This window comes from Marmota flaviventris, chromosome 12 (genome assembly GCF_047511675.1).
Source record: "Marmota flaviventris isolate mMarFla1 chromosome 12, mMarFla1.hap1, whole genome shotgun sequence".
NCBI lineage: Eukaryota > Metazoa > Chordata > Mammalia > Rodentia > Sciuridae > Marmota > Marmota flaviventris.
Genome location: NC_092509.1, coordinates 51,814,197 through 51,837,855, shown reverse-complemented (window position 1 = coordinate 51,837,855; position 23,659 = coordinate 51,814,197). Strand labels below are relative to the sequence as shown.

General features: G+C 38.1%; 1 protein-coding gene across 1 annotated transcript in view; it reads left to right on the top strand.

Annotated features, from left to right (window-relative positions):
• Pld5 (phospholipase D family member 5) overlaps positions 1–23,659 on the top strand; it is a 418,074-nt gene that overhangs the window by 313,930 nt on the left and 80,485 nt on the right. The window contains exon 5 of the mRNA XM_027928595.2: positions 9,218–9,345. Within this exon, the coding sequence (XP_027784396.1) occupies positions 9,218–9,345 (128 nt within the window). The remainder of the gene's footprint in view (positions 1–9,217; positions 9,346–23,659) is intronic.

Here is a 23,659-nt window from a genome sequence, read left to right as displayed (position 1 = left end):
AATATGATATATCAAGAACTATGTAATGTTTTGAACAACCAACAATAATAATTAAAAAACATAAAAAATAGTTTTTCTGGAAAAAACAAATGCAAAAAAAAAAAATTGAGAACATTACTGTGTTAGCTTTCCATCACCGTAACAAAATGACTGTGGTAAACAACTTATAAGGAAAAAAAGTTCAGTCCAGGGTCACTTGGTGTCATTGCTTTTGGACCATGGTAGCATAATACACCATGTTGGGAGCACATGATAGAGAAAGCAATTTACCTTATGGTGGCTGGAAGCCAAGAAAGAGAGAGGAGGAGAAGCCCGGGTCTCAGTATCCCCTTCAGGGGCACACCCTCAATGATCTAACTTCCTTCCATTATGGCTCAATTCCTAAAGATTTCATTTTCCAATATCACCACAGGCAGGCAAGCCCTCAATACATGGGCTTTGTGGGGGACACTCAAGATCCAAACTATAGCAGCTGACTGCTGACCTGTTCTGATTGGAACTTGTTTTTACAGATTTTATGACTCTGGAGTTTTACTTTTAATTCTACTTTCTTCCTGAGTCTTGGAATCTTTGATCTGTATAAAGATCACAAAAGTCTTTTTCCAGGATATTTCTGTTTTTATCTGCAGGGAGGAGTCTTAATATTCCTTTGCCCTGAGAGAATAGCCCTGAGGATAACAGGTTGTCGAGGAATTTAACATCCTATTGCTTTAAGCCTGAGCAGGGTCAGAAAGGCCTTAGGTAAATTGCGTTTTCAAAGAAAGTCTGTGGAGAGCCAACATATAAGCCCAGTCTATGGAATTATCCCCTTAACCTCCTGTTCCTTCTGCTCAGGTCTGTTATCTATCAGCTAGATACGTTAGAATTTAAGATGTAGTGTGCTCTTCAGATTCGATTTTTTTTTTAACAACTGGAACATGCCATTCATTATTTTTAATGTTTTCCTCCTCTCACTTACTGAATGATTTGAAGGCAGATATGTGTCATGAGAAGGTGTTTTTACCTTTTGGCCTTTGAGCCAACGGGCTGTAAAATTTTGCTAGTTAGATTGATAGAACTCTACTGATTAATACAAATTAAAGCTCCCAAGAACAGGCTATGACCTTTTCCTTTGTTCATGAAAATCAATGTATTCAGAAGAAAAGATTGATTGATAAGATAGATTTTTTTTTTTTTGCTGCAAACCTTTCTTCCAGGAAACATTTGAATGCCTTTCCAGTAATCTATAATTAATAACTGATACATTTCCTTCGATCACACTGACGTCTCCTTAATCTGTTTAAAAGGTAGTGATAAACTTATTTTTATATTGCTATTAGGGATACAGATATATGTGGTAAAATATATTTTAGAAAAGAAGACAGTGGTGAACATTGAATTTGGGATAGTGGTTGCATCTTAAGGAAGAGGTAGGGATATGGTACCAGGCAAACAACTGTAATGCAGGATTTCTCACCCTTAGGACTAACAACATTTGGGGCCGGGTAACTTTGTTTTGGGGAGCTATTCTCTGCAAGGTGGTATTTTTATCCACATCCTTGGCCTCTACTCCCTGAAGACTAACAGCCTTCCCAACCTTTGTCACAAAGAAAATATGTCTCCAGGTATTGCCACATGTTCCCTCGGGGAAGCTGATAGAGGAGACTGAATCCATCCCAACTACTTTAAACACTACTTTAATCACATTATATGGTAATCCTAGTGTTTAGTAAGGTGGAAGATTCACAAGTGTCCGTTGTAGTATTGTGTTTTATAATTTACTTACAAATTACATATATTCTTTTGAATGTATAAATGTTACATCATAAAATTTATTAAAGTTGCTGACAACATGCTTTCAACAGGGGAGTTTCTGGAAACAAACTTGGAGATAGAATCTGTTTGATCTTGGGGATCCAGGGAGAAGATGGAACTTAATTTTCCACTTCTTAACCACAATTGACTGGTTTCCTTTAGTGTCATTATGATAATGGCTTTGACAGAATATTCATTTGAAATCTTCCTGTTTTAAATCATTTAACCCTACAACTGGTGAAACTGAGTGTTATAAATTATGTGAGTTTTTAGGCCCAAACCAATTGTTTTGATCAAATATTAAAAATATACATTATAAATATTGTAGGGCTTTTCAAATTATGTATGCACATAATAAAGTACATTATTATGATTAATAACATTGAATAACTTAGTAAAGAAACAGAACTCCTTAAATGATGTGATTTCTATTCTAAAGATTTGGAGGAACTCAAAGTGAAAAAGAAGGTGGTGATAGAACAGTCACGGACATTCTTCCTGCTTTCTTGTTCTCTACTCTCATTCTTTTTCTACCCCCCCCCCCCCGCACCACCACCACCCCCAACCCCAAACTTGCCTTCTTCTCACCTCCTTTCATGTAGACAGGCCAATCCATTTATGTGTATCACTATCCATAGTTTATTTTAATAAGCTGACGGTAATTCCATATTGAATTCCCAAAAGAGGAAATTTGATTGGCTCAGCTTAGGTCAAGTGACTACTTTAGGTCCAATCACCTATGGCCAAAGAGACTAAATACATTCACACAGTACCTAAACAGTCCCATTATCTGTCATATGGTAGTATTATGTACTTCAAAAAGAAAATGTTATCAGGGAAGTCATTCCCATATATGCTATATGTAATATTAACTAAAAGAAATGTGAAGATTTCATTTTTCCTTCATGAAACAGAAAGGAGAGAGAACTGCTAGATACATGTGTGATACAGATGGATATAAAAATGAACATAATTTTTCTTATCTTCACTGGACTTAAAAATGGAATTTTTCAACCCGATGTCTCCTAAAGTTGCTCATTTCCCCCTGAGTGTTTTCCTTACGTGTGAGTGTGATGAATGAATGAGAACATTCCTCTGCTAAATCTCTCCAGAACATTTCATGTGAAAAATTTTATAGTGGAATATCTTTATTCCATTTTGAGAACCCTGGTTTCATGATTTCATATTATTCTAGAGGTAACAACACATTTCTGGAGGAGATTCCAAGTGGAAATGATTGTTAGTAATTCTTTAGCCATGTTAGCCTGGAACGAGCATCCCGAGATGAATTAACCACTACTGCTCAAATTGCATGGTAATTCTAATTTTTAGTAAGGTGGAAGAGGTGGGGTAAATTAAATGCATCTAGATCATTTTTAACTTGATAATAAAGGATCAGAATCACAAACCTTGTATCCTAAAAATTGTGTTAATAGGTATAGATCAAAGGATAATCCCTATAGATCTGAACTGTAATAGATTGGGGATGACCTTGAACCCCACCCATATAATATCATCCACACCATGAAGAATGTTGAGGAGCTCTGAAATCTGAGTATAAGATACACATTAGAGAGGATGGGATTGTGGCTCAGTGGTCGAGTGCTCACCTCCCACGTGTGAGACCCTGGGTTCGATCCTCAGCACCACATAAAAATAAATAAGTGAAATAAAAGTATTGCGTCTAACTACAATTAAAAAATAAATATTTTTTTAAAAAGATACACATTAGAGTTCCTGAAAAAAAATAGTGCATAGATGAGATAGCTACTCACTCTGCCAAATGATATATGGGACACATCTATGGCAAGCAATTGTGATGTTGGAAAGTCTTGTGTGTGTATAGTCAACTTGGTTCTCCATTATATTAACATTAATTAATTTCTAATTCATTTTGGCATTATACTTCTTTTTCTTTAAATAACTTTATTTAATGAATAATGTCCTAGGTTATATTTTCTTATTTTTTTGTTAAATTTCAAGAAAACATTCTTTCTACTGATATGATGTATGGACAAAATAAAATACAATGTTTCAGTTAATACCATAAGAATAACTTATGCATCAATTAGCTTTGCATCACTGTAACCAAAATACCTGACTGACATAAACAACTTAGAGGAGCACATTTTGTTTTCACTCATGGTTTCAGAGGTTTCAGTCCCTGGTCAACTAGCTCCATTGTTCCTATGGGACTGTGGTAAGGTAGAGCATCCTGGTGGAGAGGGTGTGGTGAAGCAGAGCTGCTCATACCATAATGGCTGAACAATAGAGGGAAAGAGAGGAAGAGGATGTGGACAAGATACAGTCCCTAAGGATATGTCTCCAGGGACTAAGTTCCATCTAAGTTCTACCCTGTATGTTTTCCACCACCTCCAGTAGTCCATTTAGCTATGAATCCCTCCAGGGATTGATCCATTGGTAAGGTCCAAGCCCTCATAATCCAATCATTTCCCTAACGCCCCACACTGCTGCACTGGGGAGCAAGCCTTCAACACATAGGCCTATGAGAGATATTGCAGATCCAAACTATAATAAGTAAAGAAACAACCCCCTCAAAAGCCAGGAGCATTCTTTATCAAATTTCAACCAAGCATTTAAAGCTCAACGGAGTTGTAATGAGTAATTTGGAAATTCAAGACTTTTAACCTTTGACTTCACAAGTCAAACCTGGGGATTATCCATACTGCTTTACCCTGATTCATGTAACCAATTAGGAGCTTTCTGTTCACACCGTTAGGTCAGTACAGCTTCAAGTTCTGAACTTGGTTCTTTTATCTATTTGTCTGAAATTTAATTAGGACTGCCGAGATATCTTTAAAGCATTTTATAAAGCATTTGAAGAAACAGGTACATGCACTTGATTTATTGTTTTTGGCATTGAAAAGCATTCAAGTTGCTAATAGTTCCTATTCATCATCAGTGAAACAAGTAGGGTGTCAGGCTAAACAAGGAGGCGCTGCAGAGATCTGGACTCAAGAGCCGCAGTTGTGCACAGCTGTCAACGATAGTTCTGATGCAGCGTGTGGCTGTAATGTACACTTCTCCCAGTGATATGCTGAGGTCTCCGCCCCATGGGTTGTGGGCTGCACACAGAAGAACTGGTGCAATGTATTTTTTTCTCACTAAAAATAAATATGTGAAAATGAAAATTGTTTAATCAAGCTTAACTAAATATACTTCTAAAGTTGTAATAAAATGTGTTTATTTGAATCAAGCTGGACTTAAAGATATAATCTTAAAAATCTAAACGTTTAAAGGAACAACTTAATATAAAGGTATGTGCATAATACTACTTCAATAAGTAGATTATTAAAGACATTTCATAATTAAATATATTTTATACTCAGAAAAGATTGGATTTTAATATCTGTTTCTAATAAATATGAAAAACCACCAGGATAAGGAAAAAATTTAAATCAATCCATAAAAAATCTGAAAGTGTACTTAAATATAAATTCCTTTAAGTAAAATATTGACTAATATGCTTGTGATAAACTTAGGTTAAACCCTGGAGATGATGAAATGAATGTCTATCCAGTTACAAATTCAGATAAAAGCATGTGTTTTCAGAGACAAATGAAAGATAGTTAGAAAAATAGATAATTCTTAATGGGGAAATGATATTTCTAGATACATCACTAAACATTTTCAGTAGATTTTCTTACATTACATAATATAGTAGTTTATTATATAACATGGCTGTCTTAATGACAGGTATAGGTTCTGAAAATTGTGATATTTGGTCATTTTTATCATTGTGTAAGCATCCTAACGTATACTTAGAAAAACTAACATGGCTACAGTATCACTAGACAATTGGTCATTGACAGGAACATCTTTACACAGCAAATGGGTGTATACTAAAATAGGGAAATAAGATATGCCATCTAGGATAATTGTAACCAGAATCTCTTGGTTCTAGGCACATAATTCAATAAATGGGAGTTACTATTGTTACATATTACTCCATCTCTACACAGAGTTCTGTTGGTTTTTATGAAGCTGTCTCTAGCCCTGCGCAGAACAGTGAAGCCATTTGCTGCCTCCCATGCCCTCAGCCTTTGCTAGAGATTCCCTAATACAGTGATGGGGACTCCCCTTTTTGATCTCTTACATACTTGGTGCCCTCTTCCTCTCTGAACAGCAGGAACAGAGCACATCCTGACCAAAGATGACACTGCTGTAGAGTGAATGTGTGTGTCCACCACAGTCTGTATGTTGAAATCCTAACCACCAAGGTAGGGCCTTTGGGAGGTGATGAGGTTATGAGAGTAGAGTCCTCATGAAGACGACTTATGCCCTATAAGAGATCCCAGAACAACCCTCTGCTCCTTCCCCCATGTGAAGGCACAGTGAGAAGGCACCCTCTATGGAACAGAAGGTGGGATCTCACCAGACACCCAATCTGCCAGTTCCTTGAACTTGGTCCTCCCAGCCTCTAGAAAACTGTGAGAAATAAATTTCTTTGCTGTTTTTAACTTACCCAGTTTATGGTATTTTATTATAGCAGCCCAAATGAACTGAGATAACACTTTAGTATGCCTGAATTTTAATCAGTCACTTTAGACCTTTTATCCCTAATTTCACATAGCTTAACATTCTGGTATATATTATTCAATAAAAGAAAGCTGGACCTTTTCCAAAAGAAAGCACTGTTTCTTTGTAAAATAATTTTAGTCATCAATAGGGAGCTATAGAGGCTCTAGATGGAGAGTCACATAAGACCCAGGATCTCCTAAATCAAACTCTTTAGGCTAAATTACAAGGTAAAGTAATATGGTAATATGATAATTTTAGGGCAATATATATGCATTATGGGATGGAGAGGTCAAAAGGTAGGGTACTGTAGGGCCCTTCAGATAAGATCAGTGCATTCTCAGAGAGCCAGTGGAGGGGGGGTTTGCAAGGGACCTAGTGAGAATAGATGGAGACTTTAAGAACTAATAAACAGTCCCATGCAAGGTAGCAATGGGTCATGGGTTCAAGTTTCATAGGCAAACCCCTAGGCCAGGAGGTAAGGGCCAGACAATGTCATAGAGGGTTCAAATTGTTTCTAGGTAGAATAAGGCTTTGATAAGAGTTATGTGCTACAGGTAGAATCTGGGGGTAAGCCCCAGGATCACCTTCATGCTTTTCTTTGTAAAATCTATAGAAGATCCTTCCTTCAATGATGGCCAGTTTATTGCTCTTGAAAAGTGTGGCCAGATGAAGTTGAATTGTTCCCCACCCCTGCAAAAAAAAAAAAAAAAAAAAAAAAAAAAAGATATGTTGAAGATCTAACTCTCCATTAGCTCAGAATGTGAACTTAGTTGGAAATACATTTGTTGCAGGTATAAATCAGTCAAGATGAGATTAGACTATAGTGTGTTTGGCCTTAATCCAACATGACTAGTGACCTCATAAGAGAACACAGACACAAGGAGAGGATGCCATGTGACAAGAGAGCAGAGATGAAGTGTTGCCACTGCAAGCCAAGGGGTGCCAAAGATTGACAGCCACTAGAACTAGGAAGAGATAAGGGAGGATTCTCAAAAGAGGAAGCATGGCTCTGCCAACACCTTGACTTTGAATATCTATGTTTGGTTTGTTTGGTTTTCGTGGTGCGGGGGGGTTGAACTCTGGACCTCATTCTTGTGAAATATGCACTCTATCGCTCTGCTATTCACCCTGCCCAATTTTGGACTGCTAACTTCCAGAACTGAGAGAGAATGAGTGTCTGCTGCTTTAAGTCACCCAGTTTGTGGTGCTCTGTCATGGCATCCCTAGGAAACTAAGAGGATCTCCAAAGAACAGCTGTGACTCTGGGTCTGTGTACCCTCCGTGAAGATTCAGGTCTCTCTACAATAGCCATGGCAATCTCCTGCTTTGGACGTTCAAATTCTGCAGTACCTGTTAGCATTTGCCATATCAAATAGTACCCAGTGTGGTTCCTCATCCGGCATCTGGCACTCTTCCTTGGATGTTCATATACCAGGATGGCTAGAAGCTGAGGAACATGTTCCCATTGCTCCTAGAGTAAAGAAATTACCCCACCCTCAAATAAAATCTGCCTGGGTGCTCCTAGCCCCTCAGATCTTCCCCCAACCGCAGAGCCTCTCTTTTCATCCTCTTGCCACAAGAAACCTAGAGTTGCATTTTCCCAAAAGTTAGAGGTTAAATAATGTAAATCACTCTCCTGCCTTTCAGGAGAGTGATTTACACACTCACAGTTCAACTTCATCTGGCCACACTTTTTAATAGCAATAAACTGGCCATCATTAAAGGAAGGATCTTCTATAGTTTTTACAAAGAAAAGCATGAAGGTGATCCTGGGGCTTACCTCCAGATTCTACCTGCAGCACATAACTCTTACCAAGGCCTTATTCTGCCTAGAAACAATTTGAACCCTGTATGACATTGTCTGGCCCTTACCTCCTGGCCTGGGGCTTTGCCTCTGAAACTTGAACCCATGACCTTGATATCGTTAAGCATACAATGTTATATACTCCTGGCAACCAAGATTCTGACAATGAAGTGTGCTACCAGAATATATTCTCTCCATTAATAGTGGCTATCTAAAGACAAAACAGTTTAATTCATTAAAGATATGTATATAGGTCAGTTCTTTTAAAGAGAATGGACCTTTAGCAGAAATGTATTTAAATGGCCTGGTAATGAATGGACTAATGCTCCTTTTGAGAGGTTTTCAGTGAATTTGAGACAGCAATACTTGAAGACTTGACTGTGGAGTCTACCACATTTGGATTAAAGCAATTGATCAAATTCAGCTCTTTGGAAGTGTTTTTGGTTTTAATGGTCATCTACGTGATTAAACTGTCCAAGATTGCATTTTTAGTAAAGGCTTGAATAATCATTGCTCAGGTTAAGAATGATCAGATAAAGAAAGGCCAAGAAGAAACCAAACCCAAACTAAATAATGAAGGGGAGAAATGAAAAAGTAAAGGCAAGTGAAAGAGCAAGATGGGCGAAATAATGTAGAGAAAGCATAAGAAGGCCCATTTCTTATTGGGGAGATTATTAATACTGAGCAAGGCTGATCCTTTTATTTGAAGCAAAAGTCTATTAAAATTATTCCAAAAGAAAAAGGAGAGAAGTGTTTTGTCCACTTATCTCACCTTCCAGATGGTAAGTGTTGGAACAGGATTTTCAAAGAGATCTGGGTGACTTGAGAGGTCATGGTCTTGTCACTATGTACAGAGCCTCCTCTGCGAATATGTAGGGAAAATCTGTTTTGTTCTTTTTTTAGTTCTTTTTGGAGTCTTCTTTTTGGGAACAGAGTGGCACTTTCAGGGCCTTGGCTGGCTTCCCCAAGTTTCAATTGTGTTAAAGGGCAGACCATGAGTATTGCAGCAGGTCATTGACTGATTGGCAGTACAGAACCTTGAAACAAAGGCTGACCGGCATCTCCTTGAACTCCTAGGAGCTGAGGTGACCTACATGAACATGACTGCCTACAACAAGGGCCGGCTGCAGTCCTCCTTCTGGATTGTGGACAAACAACACGTTTATATTGGCAGTGCCGGTTTGGACTGGCGATCCCTGGGACAGGTAATCTTCCCACGTTACCTAAACACAAAGTTCTACCTCCATAAAGAACTTAGCCATCTCTACAGTGGTTAAGGGAATGAAACCTACAGCATTTTTTTAAATTTTATTTTCACTTTTTGCAGTTCTGGGCCTCGTGCACACGAAGCACACATTCTATCACTGAACTACACACCCAGCCATGAGCATTTATTATTCATATCTTGTGCAGTTTTGAGAGAGTCACCTTTGTTTACTATGAAGTGATAAACACTTCCTTGTCAAAATCATTTTACCAAAAACATAAAATAAAAAGAAAGGAAAATAACAAAATAATTGACATCGCGCCATGGCTTTTGTAGTTCAAATTCTACTCTCTCTTGGATTCTTTGGAGCTGATTGGTAGGTAATGTTTATTACTCAAACATGAATCTTTAGGATGATCTCACATAATCCATGAGACAGAGAAAAACATACAAATCCAGCATGAGATATTGTGTTTTGGGATAGTAATCATTTTAGTTATTCCTTTAACGAGTCTTAAAATGAAGGCATTATCCTTTTACTCTTTGCAAATGATTAACTTCAAATGTCTTGAAAATACACTTAGACCATCTTATAACTTTCATATATTTATATTTGCCAGACACAATCCATAGAAGATTAGAAAAATTGCCATCTTTCCATTGGTCAAGTGCAGTAGGAAGTGCTTGGTTACTGGGTGCTTAGGAGGATGCTAATCAACTTTGCATAGTACAGAGCCCTACATTCCCCATCATAGCTGAGCTCTTTTGACATTAAGATCACTAAATTCACCAAGTGAGTTGCCCTGCACTTTACTTGATCTCTTAGGGGAAAGAAAACATTTGGGCGCAGATAGGTCCCCAGCTATAGAGAAAGAGAGCATGACATTGGACAAATCTGATAAGGGCAACATTACATTTGTATTGTTAGTTTTATATACTAAATCATTTAAATGAGAAAATTCCATGATTCTTTTGGAATGAAGACATCATCAAACATTGAGAAAACATTGTTTGTGTTTTCTCAGAAAATTAAGAGGAGCCATGAATAGATTTTAAAAAATTAACCTAAATAATAGTAAATCAAAATAATAGTAACAATAATGGTAGCAATAACCAGCATATACTAAACACCATATGCTATTTGAAGCTATTTAAATGAACATTTGTTTTAAACCTCACAGTTATCCTATGAGTTAAATACTATTATTGTCTCCATTTTATAGATAAATAGACTTGAGCCCATAACTGAGTTTCAATACTGAAATTTTTAAGTCTGCTTTTCCAAGTAATTTTGAGACTAAAAACAAAAATTTTCTTTATGTTTTACGTTTATTGGACTTATAAACACACATATAAAAATATTGATTACAACAACATTGGCTTACCTCAGAAGCAAGAAATATGTAACACCTCTTTAATTTAGAGTACTAAGAGGAAACTAACCTATGAATGTCTCAAATGTCTCAGCTCACCTTTCTTTTTTTTGTACCTACAATAAACATCTTCTGCCCAGTAACTTTTAGCTGAATAGCCTATAACAAATACATAAACGGTTCTATAGCAATAGTGATTATATGTAAATTCTACTGCTAAGTGATTTTTTACTTCAGCATACTTTGGGGGTTATATTTTGTTTATTTTTAGAAAATCTGTTTCCCCACCAGCAAGTTTTCTTTGTTTTGTCATTCACTGTTACTAACTGGTAGGGTCTAAAGATTTGTGATTTCTATTTGAATGATTGAGACTTACTGACATTTTCCCCACAGTTTTAGAACAAGTTATCTTTAATTCCTTTACAACCTTTTAGTCCCTTTCTTAGGCAAACAGATATGTATGAAAATGTTGGTTTCTTTGCTTGAAAATTATTACTTTGTCTTTGTTTTTGGTTACTATTCTTTGTTTTGCAAAATGTAATGTTCATTCTGCACCTGTGTAGTTATTTGTATATTTTTCCTGTTGAGATGAATCATCATTGTGAAATGTGAATTTTCCCCACTTTAAACATGGTAAATTTAGAGTAAGGATAACCTGAAAATAATTTCCTATTAGCCAATGAAGAATTAAAGTTGTCTGGTGACCATTTATTGTTTACACATTGCCATGAAGTAGCTAGAGTCCCTTCCTATTATAGAGAAAACCAGAGTTGTCCCTGAGTCAGTGCAAGTTGAGCAGCACATAAGCAATTTCTCTGTTCCACAATCATTTCAGTCCTTTCTTAAGGACCTGTCAGCTCCTTGTGATTCATTTAATGTCATTCTTAGGAAGAATCAGAGATTTGCAAACTCTGCTTTATATCATGCATGTAGCTGGTCTCTGTAGATCTGTCTAGAAGAGTGTCACTGTGACCTAGTCACGTAGTTTATTTGTCCCCTGCTTCTAAGCCACATAATTAGGGAGAATAAACAGGGTACAGTGACGCATGTAATACCAGCAGGGAGGCAGGAGGATTGCAAATTCCATACCTGCCTTGGCAATCTAGCAAGACCCTCCCTTAAAAAAAAAAATTTAAAAAGAAGGGCTGGGCTGTGATTTGGTGGTAAAGTACCCTGGGTTCAATCCCCAATACCAAAAAGAAAGAGGGGGGGGGGAGGGAGAGGGAGAATACACATATATTTTTAGGTTTTTCTCCTTCAGCTTGAAAATAACAAGAAAGCTATACTAAGAACCTAAATGGATTAATATGATATTTCTTATGTATAGAGTAAATGCAAATAGGGATTTAAAAATAAATTTATTTTATAACCCACCATAAATAAATTCACAGATAGGAAAACCATGAAAAAATAATGAGTACTTCCAAACCCTTATTAAAGAGAAGGTAGGTGAAGAATCATCCTTACCAGCTAATCAGTAGACTGTTGGTGAGGGAAGTAAACTTGGGTTGGTTGGATAAAAGGCAGCGGACTTGAATAAAAAGTAAATATTGATGGGAAATGTTTAAGCCATCAGTAATTTCAAGCTATATGGGATTTCCCATGTGAACTTCTTTTGTGGAAGTCTGCATTCTTCTGTTGATTATAAATTTAATGGCAGGTCAAACAACTTGGAGTTCAGGGAACAAGGCAGGTGAAAGAAATCTTTTCCAAAAGGCTACTGTTTATGTGCCAGGCTCTGTGCTAATAACTTTAAAAATATTTTTCCACTTATCATAATGATTTAAAGATAGATGTTATCTTTACCTTGCTAAGAAATAGAATATTAGAAAAATAACAACCAAACACATCCCATTTCTGCCTTTTTTTTTCTTGCTTCAAAAAAATAAAAATTTTCTAACCCGTGCAGGAATTAAGCATTTAGACATGATTCTCGTGTTCTTAGATTGACAGTTAAGTTGGCAAAGTCTGCATCTTTCATTTCATTTCTAGGAATTTGTGACTCAGATATTAATCAACCCAAAGTAACTGTTTTATCTTTTTATTTGCTACTATACCAAACTCTCCAAAACTAAAATAAATCTCATGCTCACCCTCATAGCAATCTTTTCCTATTTTCCTCCCATAAGAGACTATATTCTTTAATGGGGGCAGGGAAGAGGCCTAAGTTAGGGAGCAGAGTAGAGTGCTAACATGTGAGGCCCTGGGTTTGATCCTCAGCACCACATAAAAATAAACAAATAAAATAAATATGTTGTGTCTAAATGCAACTAAAAAATATGTATGTTTTAAAAAATGAATTATATCTAAGGAAAATCATGGTATTTCTGTAATGCTTAGTTATGTATTCCTCCCTCGAACTGCCGCCATGCTTTTCTTTAAGAAAAACAACGCAAGTGATCCAGAAACCCTTCTCTCATTCATCTCTTTCCAATGCAACCCCATGATGATGATGAGGGTGGGACAGTCATAAAATGGCACTACCTACTCTTTTATTTATTTATTTATTTATTTTTACACAAATGGAGCACAACTTTTTATTTCTCTGGTTGTACACCATGCAGAGTCACACTCTTCATGCAATCGTACACATACATAGGGTAATAATGTCCGTCTCATTCTACCATCTTTACCACCTCTACACCCACTCCACTCCCCTCAGCCTCCTCTACCCAATCCAAAGTTTCTTCATTCAATCCTACACCCCCCAACCCCATTAAGGATCAGCATCCACTTATCAGAGAAAACATTGGTCTTTGATTTTGGGGGGGTTTGGCTTATTTCACTTAGCATGGTTTTCTCCAGTTCTATCCATTCACCTGCAAATGCCATAATTTCATTCTTCTTTAAGGCTGAGTGATAGTCCATTGTGTGTATGTATACCACATTTTCTTTATTCATTCATCTGCTGAAGGGTATATAGATTGGTTCCATAGTTTAGCTATTGTGAATTGAGCTGTTATAAACATTGATGAGCCTGCATCCTTGTAGTATGTTGATTTTAAGTCCTTTGGGTATAATCTGAGGAGTGCAATAGCTGGGTCAAATGGTGGTTCCATTGCACAAGAAATAAAATCAAGGATCGATAAATGGGATGGATTCAAACTAAAAAGCTTCTTCTCAGCAAAGGAAACAGTCAATAAAGTGAAGAGAGAGCCAACAGAATGGGAGAAAATCTTTACCACACACCCATCAGATAGAGCAATAGTCCCCTGCACACCTACTCTTGCTCTGTACTCCAAAACCCCCTTCATCTCTGGGTTGAATGTCAAGACTAGGGGTCTGAGTGTGTTTGCTCAGACCCCTCGTCTTGATAGAGGTATTCCTCTAATTCCTCTGATTAATGGATCCGGGGCTCCCTTAGAATTCTGAGCCATAGAAAGTCTTATGGGAAGAAAGAGAACACCACCACAGGCTTCCCAGCCAGAGGTCTGCATCTGTGAATCTTTGGAGTGCCTCCAAACACCATGGAGGGAAAAAAAAAAATGTTATGCTGACAAAGCAAACAAAAGACTAACCAGTGTGTGAAGCTGAAAGAAAGTGCACAGCAGTCATCAAACCACAGGGCTCTGGAGGCGCGATGCTGAAATAGGAGAAGCTGGGATGGAAAATATGAAAATCATGTCTTTAGAAAAAGTTACATTTACAGTTTTTTCCAAAAAAGCTCTCTTAGAGAAATCATTACCTGGAGTCAAAGGTGGGATTCACTAGGTTCGTTGATCACTAGAACCCGGCAACTCTGGAGATGGGAAATTTTTAAATGGTGTACTTTAATATAATTAAAACAAGAATAGGCCCACTTAAACTCTGTGAATGTGAACACATTTTTAATCTTAGCCGACCTTTGTGTGAAAAGAATTAAAAGGGATATATGAAAACAGATCAGCTCCTGGGACACAGGCACTTGGGGGCTATAAGATCTCGATGATTACATCCTGAATACATTATTAGAACCCAGGGGGAATGATCCATCAACTCAGCAACCTGCCCAGACCTTCAGCTGAAGTCAGGTGGTGGAGGTGGCCAACTGACCAGCCCAAGATCCATTTGGTACCTGGAATCGCTGAAGCATTTCATCTTGGAACTGAAAATTACATCAGAGAATTTCCAGTGTTGGTGTTTTCCAAGGAGTGTTATATGAGATGCTTTTTCAGTGAGCTAGACTGTCATGGTCATTACCTGAAAAAAAGGATTCTATACTGGCAAAAATTGAGAAACTATGGGTTTAATTTAAATGGATTTTTTTTTTCACTGTGGGATTCCCAGGCCTTTAATATACTAATGTGCCTTGTGAATTTCTGAGACAGCAGAGACCATACAGCACTCCTCCAACCTGACTGACCATGAAATGCTTTCCATGATTGATTCCATGAGTCAAGTGTTCCTTATTTACACAAATGCTGGTCTCAGCCAACATCACCCAGTTCCCAAATGGGAACACTAAGGTGGGGTCCAGGGGTAGGGGGCTGCCAGGTCACTTACCCTGTATACAGTCTGCCTTCAGTAACCACAGGGGTTTCCCATCCACCATTCAACCAACCTCAAATCAAAAATATTCATTAAACACACACACACACACACACACACACACACACACACACACACACATCTGTATTGATCCCATACAGATTTTTTTCTTATTTTCTAAATAATACAGTATAACAACTGCTTACATAGGATTTACAGTACACTAGCGTTCATAAACTAGAAATGACTTATAATGTACAGTAGTGTCACTGGAGAAGGGATATTTCCAGGATAGAGTCCTGAGGTATTTGCAGGGAAGAGGGGGAACTCAACTCAGGACAAGTAAGGTCCTTTACAATAGTGCTGGAAAAGAATTATATCAATAGTGGCACAGAGATTTATTTAGGAAAGGAAGGAGAACATATTCAAAGGAGAATGCAGGCCATTTTCAAGAGAGACAGCAGCCCATTGGTTTGGGGTGTCCATAGTTATAGAGGGAGAGTAGCTAGGGGTTGGACTAAAAGAGGAGTCAGGGTAGAGTTCAAGATTTTGAGCCAGTTTTCCCTGGTAATACACATAATAATAGGTAATACACACTATACCACGTTGCTTTTTTCAGGTGAGCCCCTAAGGAGGGCCAACAACCTGGGCCAAGGACATGGGCTGGGTGGCCCAAGAGTTGCTTCTTTTGAGTTTCAAAGGTTCATGGGAGTTTCCTGCATTCCAATGGTTCATGGGTGCTTCTCTTTTGAGACTTCTTTCTCTGTATCTCCAAATTCCTATCTCCGTAGGGTGTGCATGGATTACAAATATGCAGATATTATGGCATTTTATATAAGGGACTTCAGTATCTACAGAGTGTGGTACCCCGTGACCCCCAGGGTTTTGGAATCAATCCTCCAGGGAGACTGAGGGATGATTGAACCTCCCATTTGTTCTGTTTTTTTTTTTTTTTTCTGGAGATCCCTGAATAATACAGGGATCTCTGAGAACTAAAGATGTGCTGGGAGAGGCCTGGAAATGCTGCGTCACAGTAGTCAAAGGTCCACGAGGAAGGAGCCAGAAGAGGCAGTGACAGTGTTTCCAGCCTCTGGGGCTGGGTGACTCGGAAAAGGACCACACTGTCAAAAGAAAACAGAGAAGGCCAGCAGAAGGGGTAGTTCCCATGTCCCGCGGGTTGTTAGAGAAGCAGCAAAGAGACTGGCTAGTGTGGATGCTTCTTATCTACCAGCTCAAGTATGATCAGGCTTTGAACCGAACGCTACTGATTTCATCATAGCTGTCTCTGACAGTACTCATTTGGTGGTGGGGCCATGACGTGAGTCACAGTCCCTCTGCGTCGCCAAGCATTGTCACTTCTTTCAGATCTCCGTTGTGGCTCAGGTTGTAACCTGTCATTAATCATGAGAAAGGGCACCATGACTTAAAGAGTCTTCCATTCTATCTTCTTGTCCTCTTTTCTTTTAATTAAAAGAAAAGGAACAAGTGGGAGTTCTCAAGACCCAGTGTGCATGGCAGTAGGCAGGAGGTCACCCATGCTGTCACGGCTAACCCTGAGCTGATGTTTTTCTAGGAATTTATGAGTTTCAAAAGACATGCTTCAGCTCCTAGGGAAGTGGTGCATGGGTGACACAGCTAGTCGTCAGAACCGGAATGAAAATGAAGCAAAAGTAATTCAACTGCAAATACAGCAGAGAATAATTAATATTCCTTAGGAAGCTGTAATGAGGGAAAACAAATGATTAATTCTCCCCACTGATTTAAAAGATTACCTGTGCTTTCTCCGGAAGGGCATTTTTGTTTGCATATGCATTTTTAAATAAATGAGGAGGTGGAAGTCCCTATTTTTCCTATAATATATGTATTAACAAACTGCATTTTTATAAACAAGATCATGCATATTTTCTACAATTTTAAAGTGACAGTTTGGCAAATAATATTGCTCAAAAGAAGCATAAATAGGATATTCTTTTCCCTGGTCTCCCATGAGAAACATCCTTACAAAGACAGTTTTCTGATGTAGTCTCAATTTATACAATTACATGCAATAATAACAGAATTGCTTGACCCCTCTGCTTGCCCTTCCTAAAATGAGATTTAGAGTTTTGGGTTATTCCCAAGGGCAATTCTTTTTTTTTTTTCTGAGATATTGCTTCATATTTCCCTCCAACCTCAACTTCCTGAATATGTTCTAAATGATATGGTAGCCTATGATATCTTCATGGGACATGTCTCAAGGGCTCTATCCTAGTCACTTTTACCCCCTTGATGTAAGCCATTTGGTAAAAGTTCCTCTTAAATCTGGCCATGGTGGCACAAGATTTCTGCTACTCTGGAGAGGTTAAAGTAAAAGGATCGCAAATTTGAGACCAGACTGAACAAGTTAGCTGAGATCCTGTCTCAAAATAAAAAAATGAAAAAATTGGTGGGTAGCTCAGTGGCAGGGTGCCTATGGGTTGAAACCCAGTACTGCAAACAAACCAACAAATGTCCCTCTTAAAATATAATGTGCAGAATTCAAGTATGATTCTTCAAAAATAGCCTCCCCATTGAGGACTTTGCTTCTACTCAGACAGGCACCATACTTTTGAAAACAGAGTCTGAACCTAGATTTGCTGTTTTGCCAGTCTCCTTGCTTTTGTTGGCCATTACTAAGCTTGCTATTTGACAGCAGTGTAACAGTGTTTGGAGTCAGAATTGAAATTTTGTTTTTCTAGCCCTTGCATTTATATAACCCAAGCAAGTTATTTCACCTCCTTGAGTTTCCATTTGTTCATCTCTACAACTAGACTAATAATAATGAGCTCATGCAAAAAAATAATAATAAATAAATAATGACCTCATGCAATTGTTAGTGAGACCAAACAGGATTCTAAACTGCACCTGGCACCATACCTGCAGCATGGTTCCTGATCAATAAACTGTGGCCATTGAGCTGATGACAAGGAAACTTGATAAGTTGACTAGGTCAATAAGCAGGGGGAGGCCAGAAGTATAGTGCTTATTTATTGTCTTTGGTAAAGATTTCATAAATCTCTCTAGGTTTGCTCACAAACACTGCCCCAGTTAACAGTACAGTGGGGTAGGCAGTAGCACCCAAGGGGCATGGGCTAATGGCCATGACCTTCTGAAGGGAAATCTTTAATGTCTTGTCACAGTAATATTCTACATCTCATAGATATAGAATAAATTCTACATATAACACTTGCTGTTCGAGGATATTATCAGTGCTAATACCTGGATGAGTATTAACCAAATTTCTAAGTGACACAAATCTGAGAAACAAAGCTAAAACCTTCGTGTTTTAAAAACAAGGCATAGGATTTCAGTGAGTTTCAGACCAATTCTTACAAGAGGAAATTGAACAGGAGTGTGGAAATATATAAGACTATGCAAATGAGGAAATTGAACAGGAGTGTGGAAATAAATAAGACTATGCAAATGAGGAAATTGAACAGGAGTGTGGAAATAAATAAGACTATGCAAATGAGAATAAGCCACCACCACTTGAGTGTGGCAGAGACTCAAAGGCAGGCAGAGGGAGCCTAAAAGCACAGCTCAGTGGTAGAGCACTTGCCTAGCATGTGTGAGGTCCCAAGTCCCCTTCCCAGCATGCAAAAACCAAACACTTTTGAGCCTGGAACTGTGGCATGTGCCTGTGTTCTCATCTTCTCAGGAAGCTGAATAGTGGGGATCCCTTAAGCCCAGAGTTGGAGAATAGGCTGAGCAACATAGGAAGACCCTACTTCAAAAAACACACAAAACAACAACACAAACACACACAAAAAAGAAAACACCTCCACAACAAGAAACAATCAGTGTTACACAGCACTGGGTTTCTTGATTCTTCCCAAAATTTCAATCCAGAGACACAGAAAAAGTATAAAGGGTTTCTCAGTGAAATGAGAGTATACTCCAAAGTGTGCGGAATAGACTCCCTTCAAGGGAGGAAAGAGCCTGAGATTTTTCACGTGGAAAGATTTTATATCTGGACTGGGAATCTGCTCCCTTGTGTATTATGTATTTTGGTGATTACTGTGATTTCCCACCATGGCTTAGCACACCTGGGCCAATTTTGCCATGTTGGAAATTTTTCCAGCATAGACTATAGCTGTTTTCTCCAGATTGACAGGGAGCTCGCCTAACTCAAGAAGAGTTGGCCAGCTGGGTGTCACCCAGGGGCAGAGCCTGAATTTCCTTTCATAACCTACCTTGCTTGACTCTGTAGCTGCCTACTCTAACAAAAGAAAGCAGGGCAGTAGGAAAGCTTCATTCTGGGAAAAAAGACAAGAGTGGGCTCTGGGTGGAGAGTTTGCATGTGCTCTAACTAGGTAAAGAAGCAGAACATTCCTCTTTGATTGACTTGGGAGCATATTTGGTTTTCTCTGGTTGGTTCTAAATTGGAAGCAGGGGCAAAAATGAAGTAAACTGGTCATTATTAATCAAGTCATAATCATTTGGGCTGATTGCTTCAAGAGATATTGTTTGGCTCCCTGAAATATTTGCTATAGATGTTAGGTTGGTTTTCAGAACTGGTTGCTGCAGGTTGTGGGTAAGAATTCTATTTTTATTTATGGTCTGACTATTTGTATAGTCAGTCTCTTGATATAACAGTGTCCTTCTCCTAAAACCCCCACCCTCACTTCCTGCCTCCCCACAAGCTGGCTTTAGAATCCCTACTAGATGTCTGGAAGCCCATAGTGAGAATCCAGACAGGATGTCTCCAGTTAATTACATGAAATTCCAGCACCTACTTTAATCATGTTGTTTACATGAATAAAGATTTTGTTTCTTTCACCAAACTCTAGCATATATGGTAACTAGAATTAAAAACTGGAAATCATAGGAGAAAGGATATGCAACAATGCAAACAACAATTTGTCCACACAACAAAGCTGTCCATATTGAACAGGCCAGACTCATGATAGTTCCTGGATGATTAATCCTTTGGCATTCAATGGAGGGACTGTTTAGTACTAGAAATGGTTCAGTTTGACTGGGTTGTATTCTTGAGGGTAGGAAAAGATGTACAGATTTAAAGTAATTGTAATTTTTTTTTTTACTTTTTATTTATTTATTTATTTATTACACAAATAGAGCACAACTTTTCATTTTTCTGGTTGTACACATGCAGAGTAACACCATTAGTGCAATCATACACGTACATAGGGTGATTATGTCATTCCACCATCTCTCCCACCCTTACATCCCTTTCCTCCCCTCTGCCTAATCCAAAGTTCCTCCATTCTTTCCTTGCCTCCCACCCATTACAGATCAGCAACCACTTATCAGAGAAAACATTTGGCCTTTGGTTTTATGGGATTGGCTTCCTTTGCTTAGCATGATATGCTCCAACTCCATCCATTTACCTGCAAATGCCATAATTTCATTCTTCTTGAAGGCTGAGTAATATTCCATTGTGTATATATACTACAGTTTCTTTATTCATTCATCTATTGAAGGGCTGTAGTTTCTTAATCAAAGCTTACACATTGTAAGCTCAACAGATGCACTACCATCAACAGCAGTATTCTTCACAACCTGCTAGCACATGTCAGGAAGGATCTAGGACCTCTCTGCCTATTTTAACTTAGGGGATCACAGTACAGGAGTGGCATATGGCCAAATGCACTCACTCTTTATGTTGGGTTTGTGGCCTTTCCCTAAAGCTGGTCCACACCAATTTAATAACATTTTTGACATTGCCCTCACAATGGTTGAGAAAACGTTATTATGAAAACAATGCAGGAAAATCCCACTTTAAACCATGCAGGGTTGTATTTGCTTCTGTTTCTATTTGTTTTTTTAAAATAATACTTAGGTAAAATTCCAACCGCAAAAGCTTGTTGTATTCATGAATAAAGATTTTGTTTCTTTCAACAAAAGTTTATTAAAAATGTTGAAACAGAGTTTCTTTGAGGGCTCAGTCAGACCTAGGAAGTGCATTTATTTTAACAACTGTATTAACAAAGATTCCCTTAGGTGAATTTTATGGCCCCATTTTCCCACTTTCTGGCTTTCATATTTTAATTGGAAAAAAAATTGGATTGTATGTTCTTGATAACAGTGACTTGCAAGAATACTGCCTTTACTCCCATACATCATTCTGCATATTTCAAATGTAACAAGCTCAAGCATCTATTATTATAATTAGCTGTCACTTCCGTCCTTTACTGTTGAATTCACCAACACCAATTCTGTCATATATTTAAAAACCTTTTCTGAAGCTTTAATTTTCTCAGCAAACTGTGTTTGGAAAATTAACTCTGTTGCCTTGCACTGTTTCAACATGGTCTTCTTAACTCCCACCCACAGACCACTAAGTTAATTCATGTTGTTTTCATCAAAGCTGAATGTACCATATTCAGACCTTAAGAACTACCTAAAAAATACCCTTCCCCTTCTGAACTGCCTAAGGTTCTAGATATGTTTATTCTAGAAATGGTGGGTCTGAATTTCAGCCTCCGAATCCTATGGAATAAATCATGCCACATAATAGAGGGGTTTTTTTTGTTTTTTTGTTTTTGGTGGTAGGATTAACAACACCCTCTACCATTGAGCTACAACCCCAGCCCCATAAAGCAAGATTAAGATAAACCAAACACAAGAATACAATGTTAATAGATTTATAGTTTTGAGTAAGAGCTTTCTACTTTCTAGACTTCTCCCATGAACACTGATTCATTCAGTTTTCACAGCAGCCATATGAGACACCCAGGATTGTCTCTATAATGTACAGATCAGGAGACAGTCTCCAAGAGGCTAATTGAAAAAGTCCTGAAGTGATTCCATCCGTTAACATCACAGTTAGGACTTGAACTCAAACTTCTGATGAATGCAGTGCAACATATTTTGCCTGGACTATACTGTTGCTCTTAATAATTGGCTAAACAGGAAATTAGAACATATAGTACTCTGAGAGCTTGTTTGGAAGTTCTAGCAGGGGAGCACAGCTACTCGTATACCCTTTTTAAAAATTATTTATTTATTCTAATTAGGAATATATGACAGAAGAATGCATTTTGATTCATCACACATAATTGCAGCACAGCTTTTCATTTTTCTGGTTGTATGTGATGGAGCGTCACACCATACATGCAGTCACACATGTACCTAGGGTAATGATGTCCATCTCATTCCATCTTTCCTGCCTATTCCTCTCCCTTTCCCTCCCTCCCCTTTGCCCAATCACAGTTCCTCCCTTTTTTCCCATGCCCCCCACCCATTATGGATCCACTTATCAGAAAGAACATTCAGGCTTTGCTTTTTTGGGATCGGCTTACTTCACTTAGCATGATATTCTCCAACTCCATCCATTTACCCGCAAATGCCATAATTTTATTCTCTTTTAATGCTGAGAAATATCCCATTGTGTATATATACTACAGTTTCTTTATCCATTCATCTATCGAAGGGCATCTAAGTTGGTTCCACAATTTAGCTATTGTGAATTGAGCTGCTATAAACATTGATGTGGCTGCATCACTATAGTATGTTGATTTTAACTCCTTTGGGTATAAACTGAGGAATGGGATAGCTGAGTCAAATGGTGGTTCCATTCCAGATTTTCTAAGGAATCTCCATACTGCTTTCCAGAGTGCTTGCACCAATTTGCAGTCCTACCATCAATGTATGAATGTGCTTTTTCCCCCACATCCTCACCAACACTTATTGTTGCTTGTATTCTTGATAACTGCCATTCAGACTGGCATGAGATGAAATCTTAGAATAGTTTTGATTTGCATTTCTCTAATTACTAGAGATGTTGAACACTTTTTCGTATATTTGTTGATCAATTGTATATTTTCTTCTGAGAAGTGTCTGTTCAGCTCTTTGTCCTATTTATTGATTGGATTGTTTGTTTGTTTGGTGTTAAGTTTTTTGAGTTCTTTATATATCCTGGAGATTAGTGCTCTATCTGACTTGTGTGTGGTAAACATTTGCTCCCAAAATGTAGGCTCTCTCTTCACCTCATTGATTGTTTCTTTTGCTGAGAAGAAGCTTTTTAGTTTTAATCCATCCCATTTATTGATTCTTGATTTTAATTCTTGCACTTTAGCAGTCTTATTAAGAGGCCTAATCTGATGTGATGAAGATTTGGGCCTACTTTTTCCTCTGGGTCTCTGGTCTATTTCTTAGGGGGATCAAGGACCTAGGAATTAGATCCCATACCCTTGACCAAAGACCAGTCCTCCTCTATTGGAGAAGGTAGTCCTCTCCAACACAGCATACAGCTTTGGGAAGGATTGAGACTCAGTACAGAATTTAACCTTTTTGCTAGTAGCCACAAACAAATGCAAAAAGAAGAGCCTATTGTAGCTTAGTGGTAGGGCCACTGCTTAGTGTGCCTGAGGCCTTGGGTTAGGTGAAATTTAGAATATTTTATGTGATCTAGTGCATCTTAAGTATTATCCCTTCAACACATCATCAATTTAAAATAGATAAGGACAAGAATATTTAACCTTTCTAATG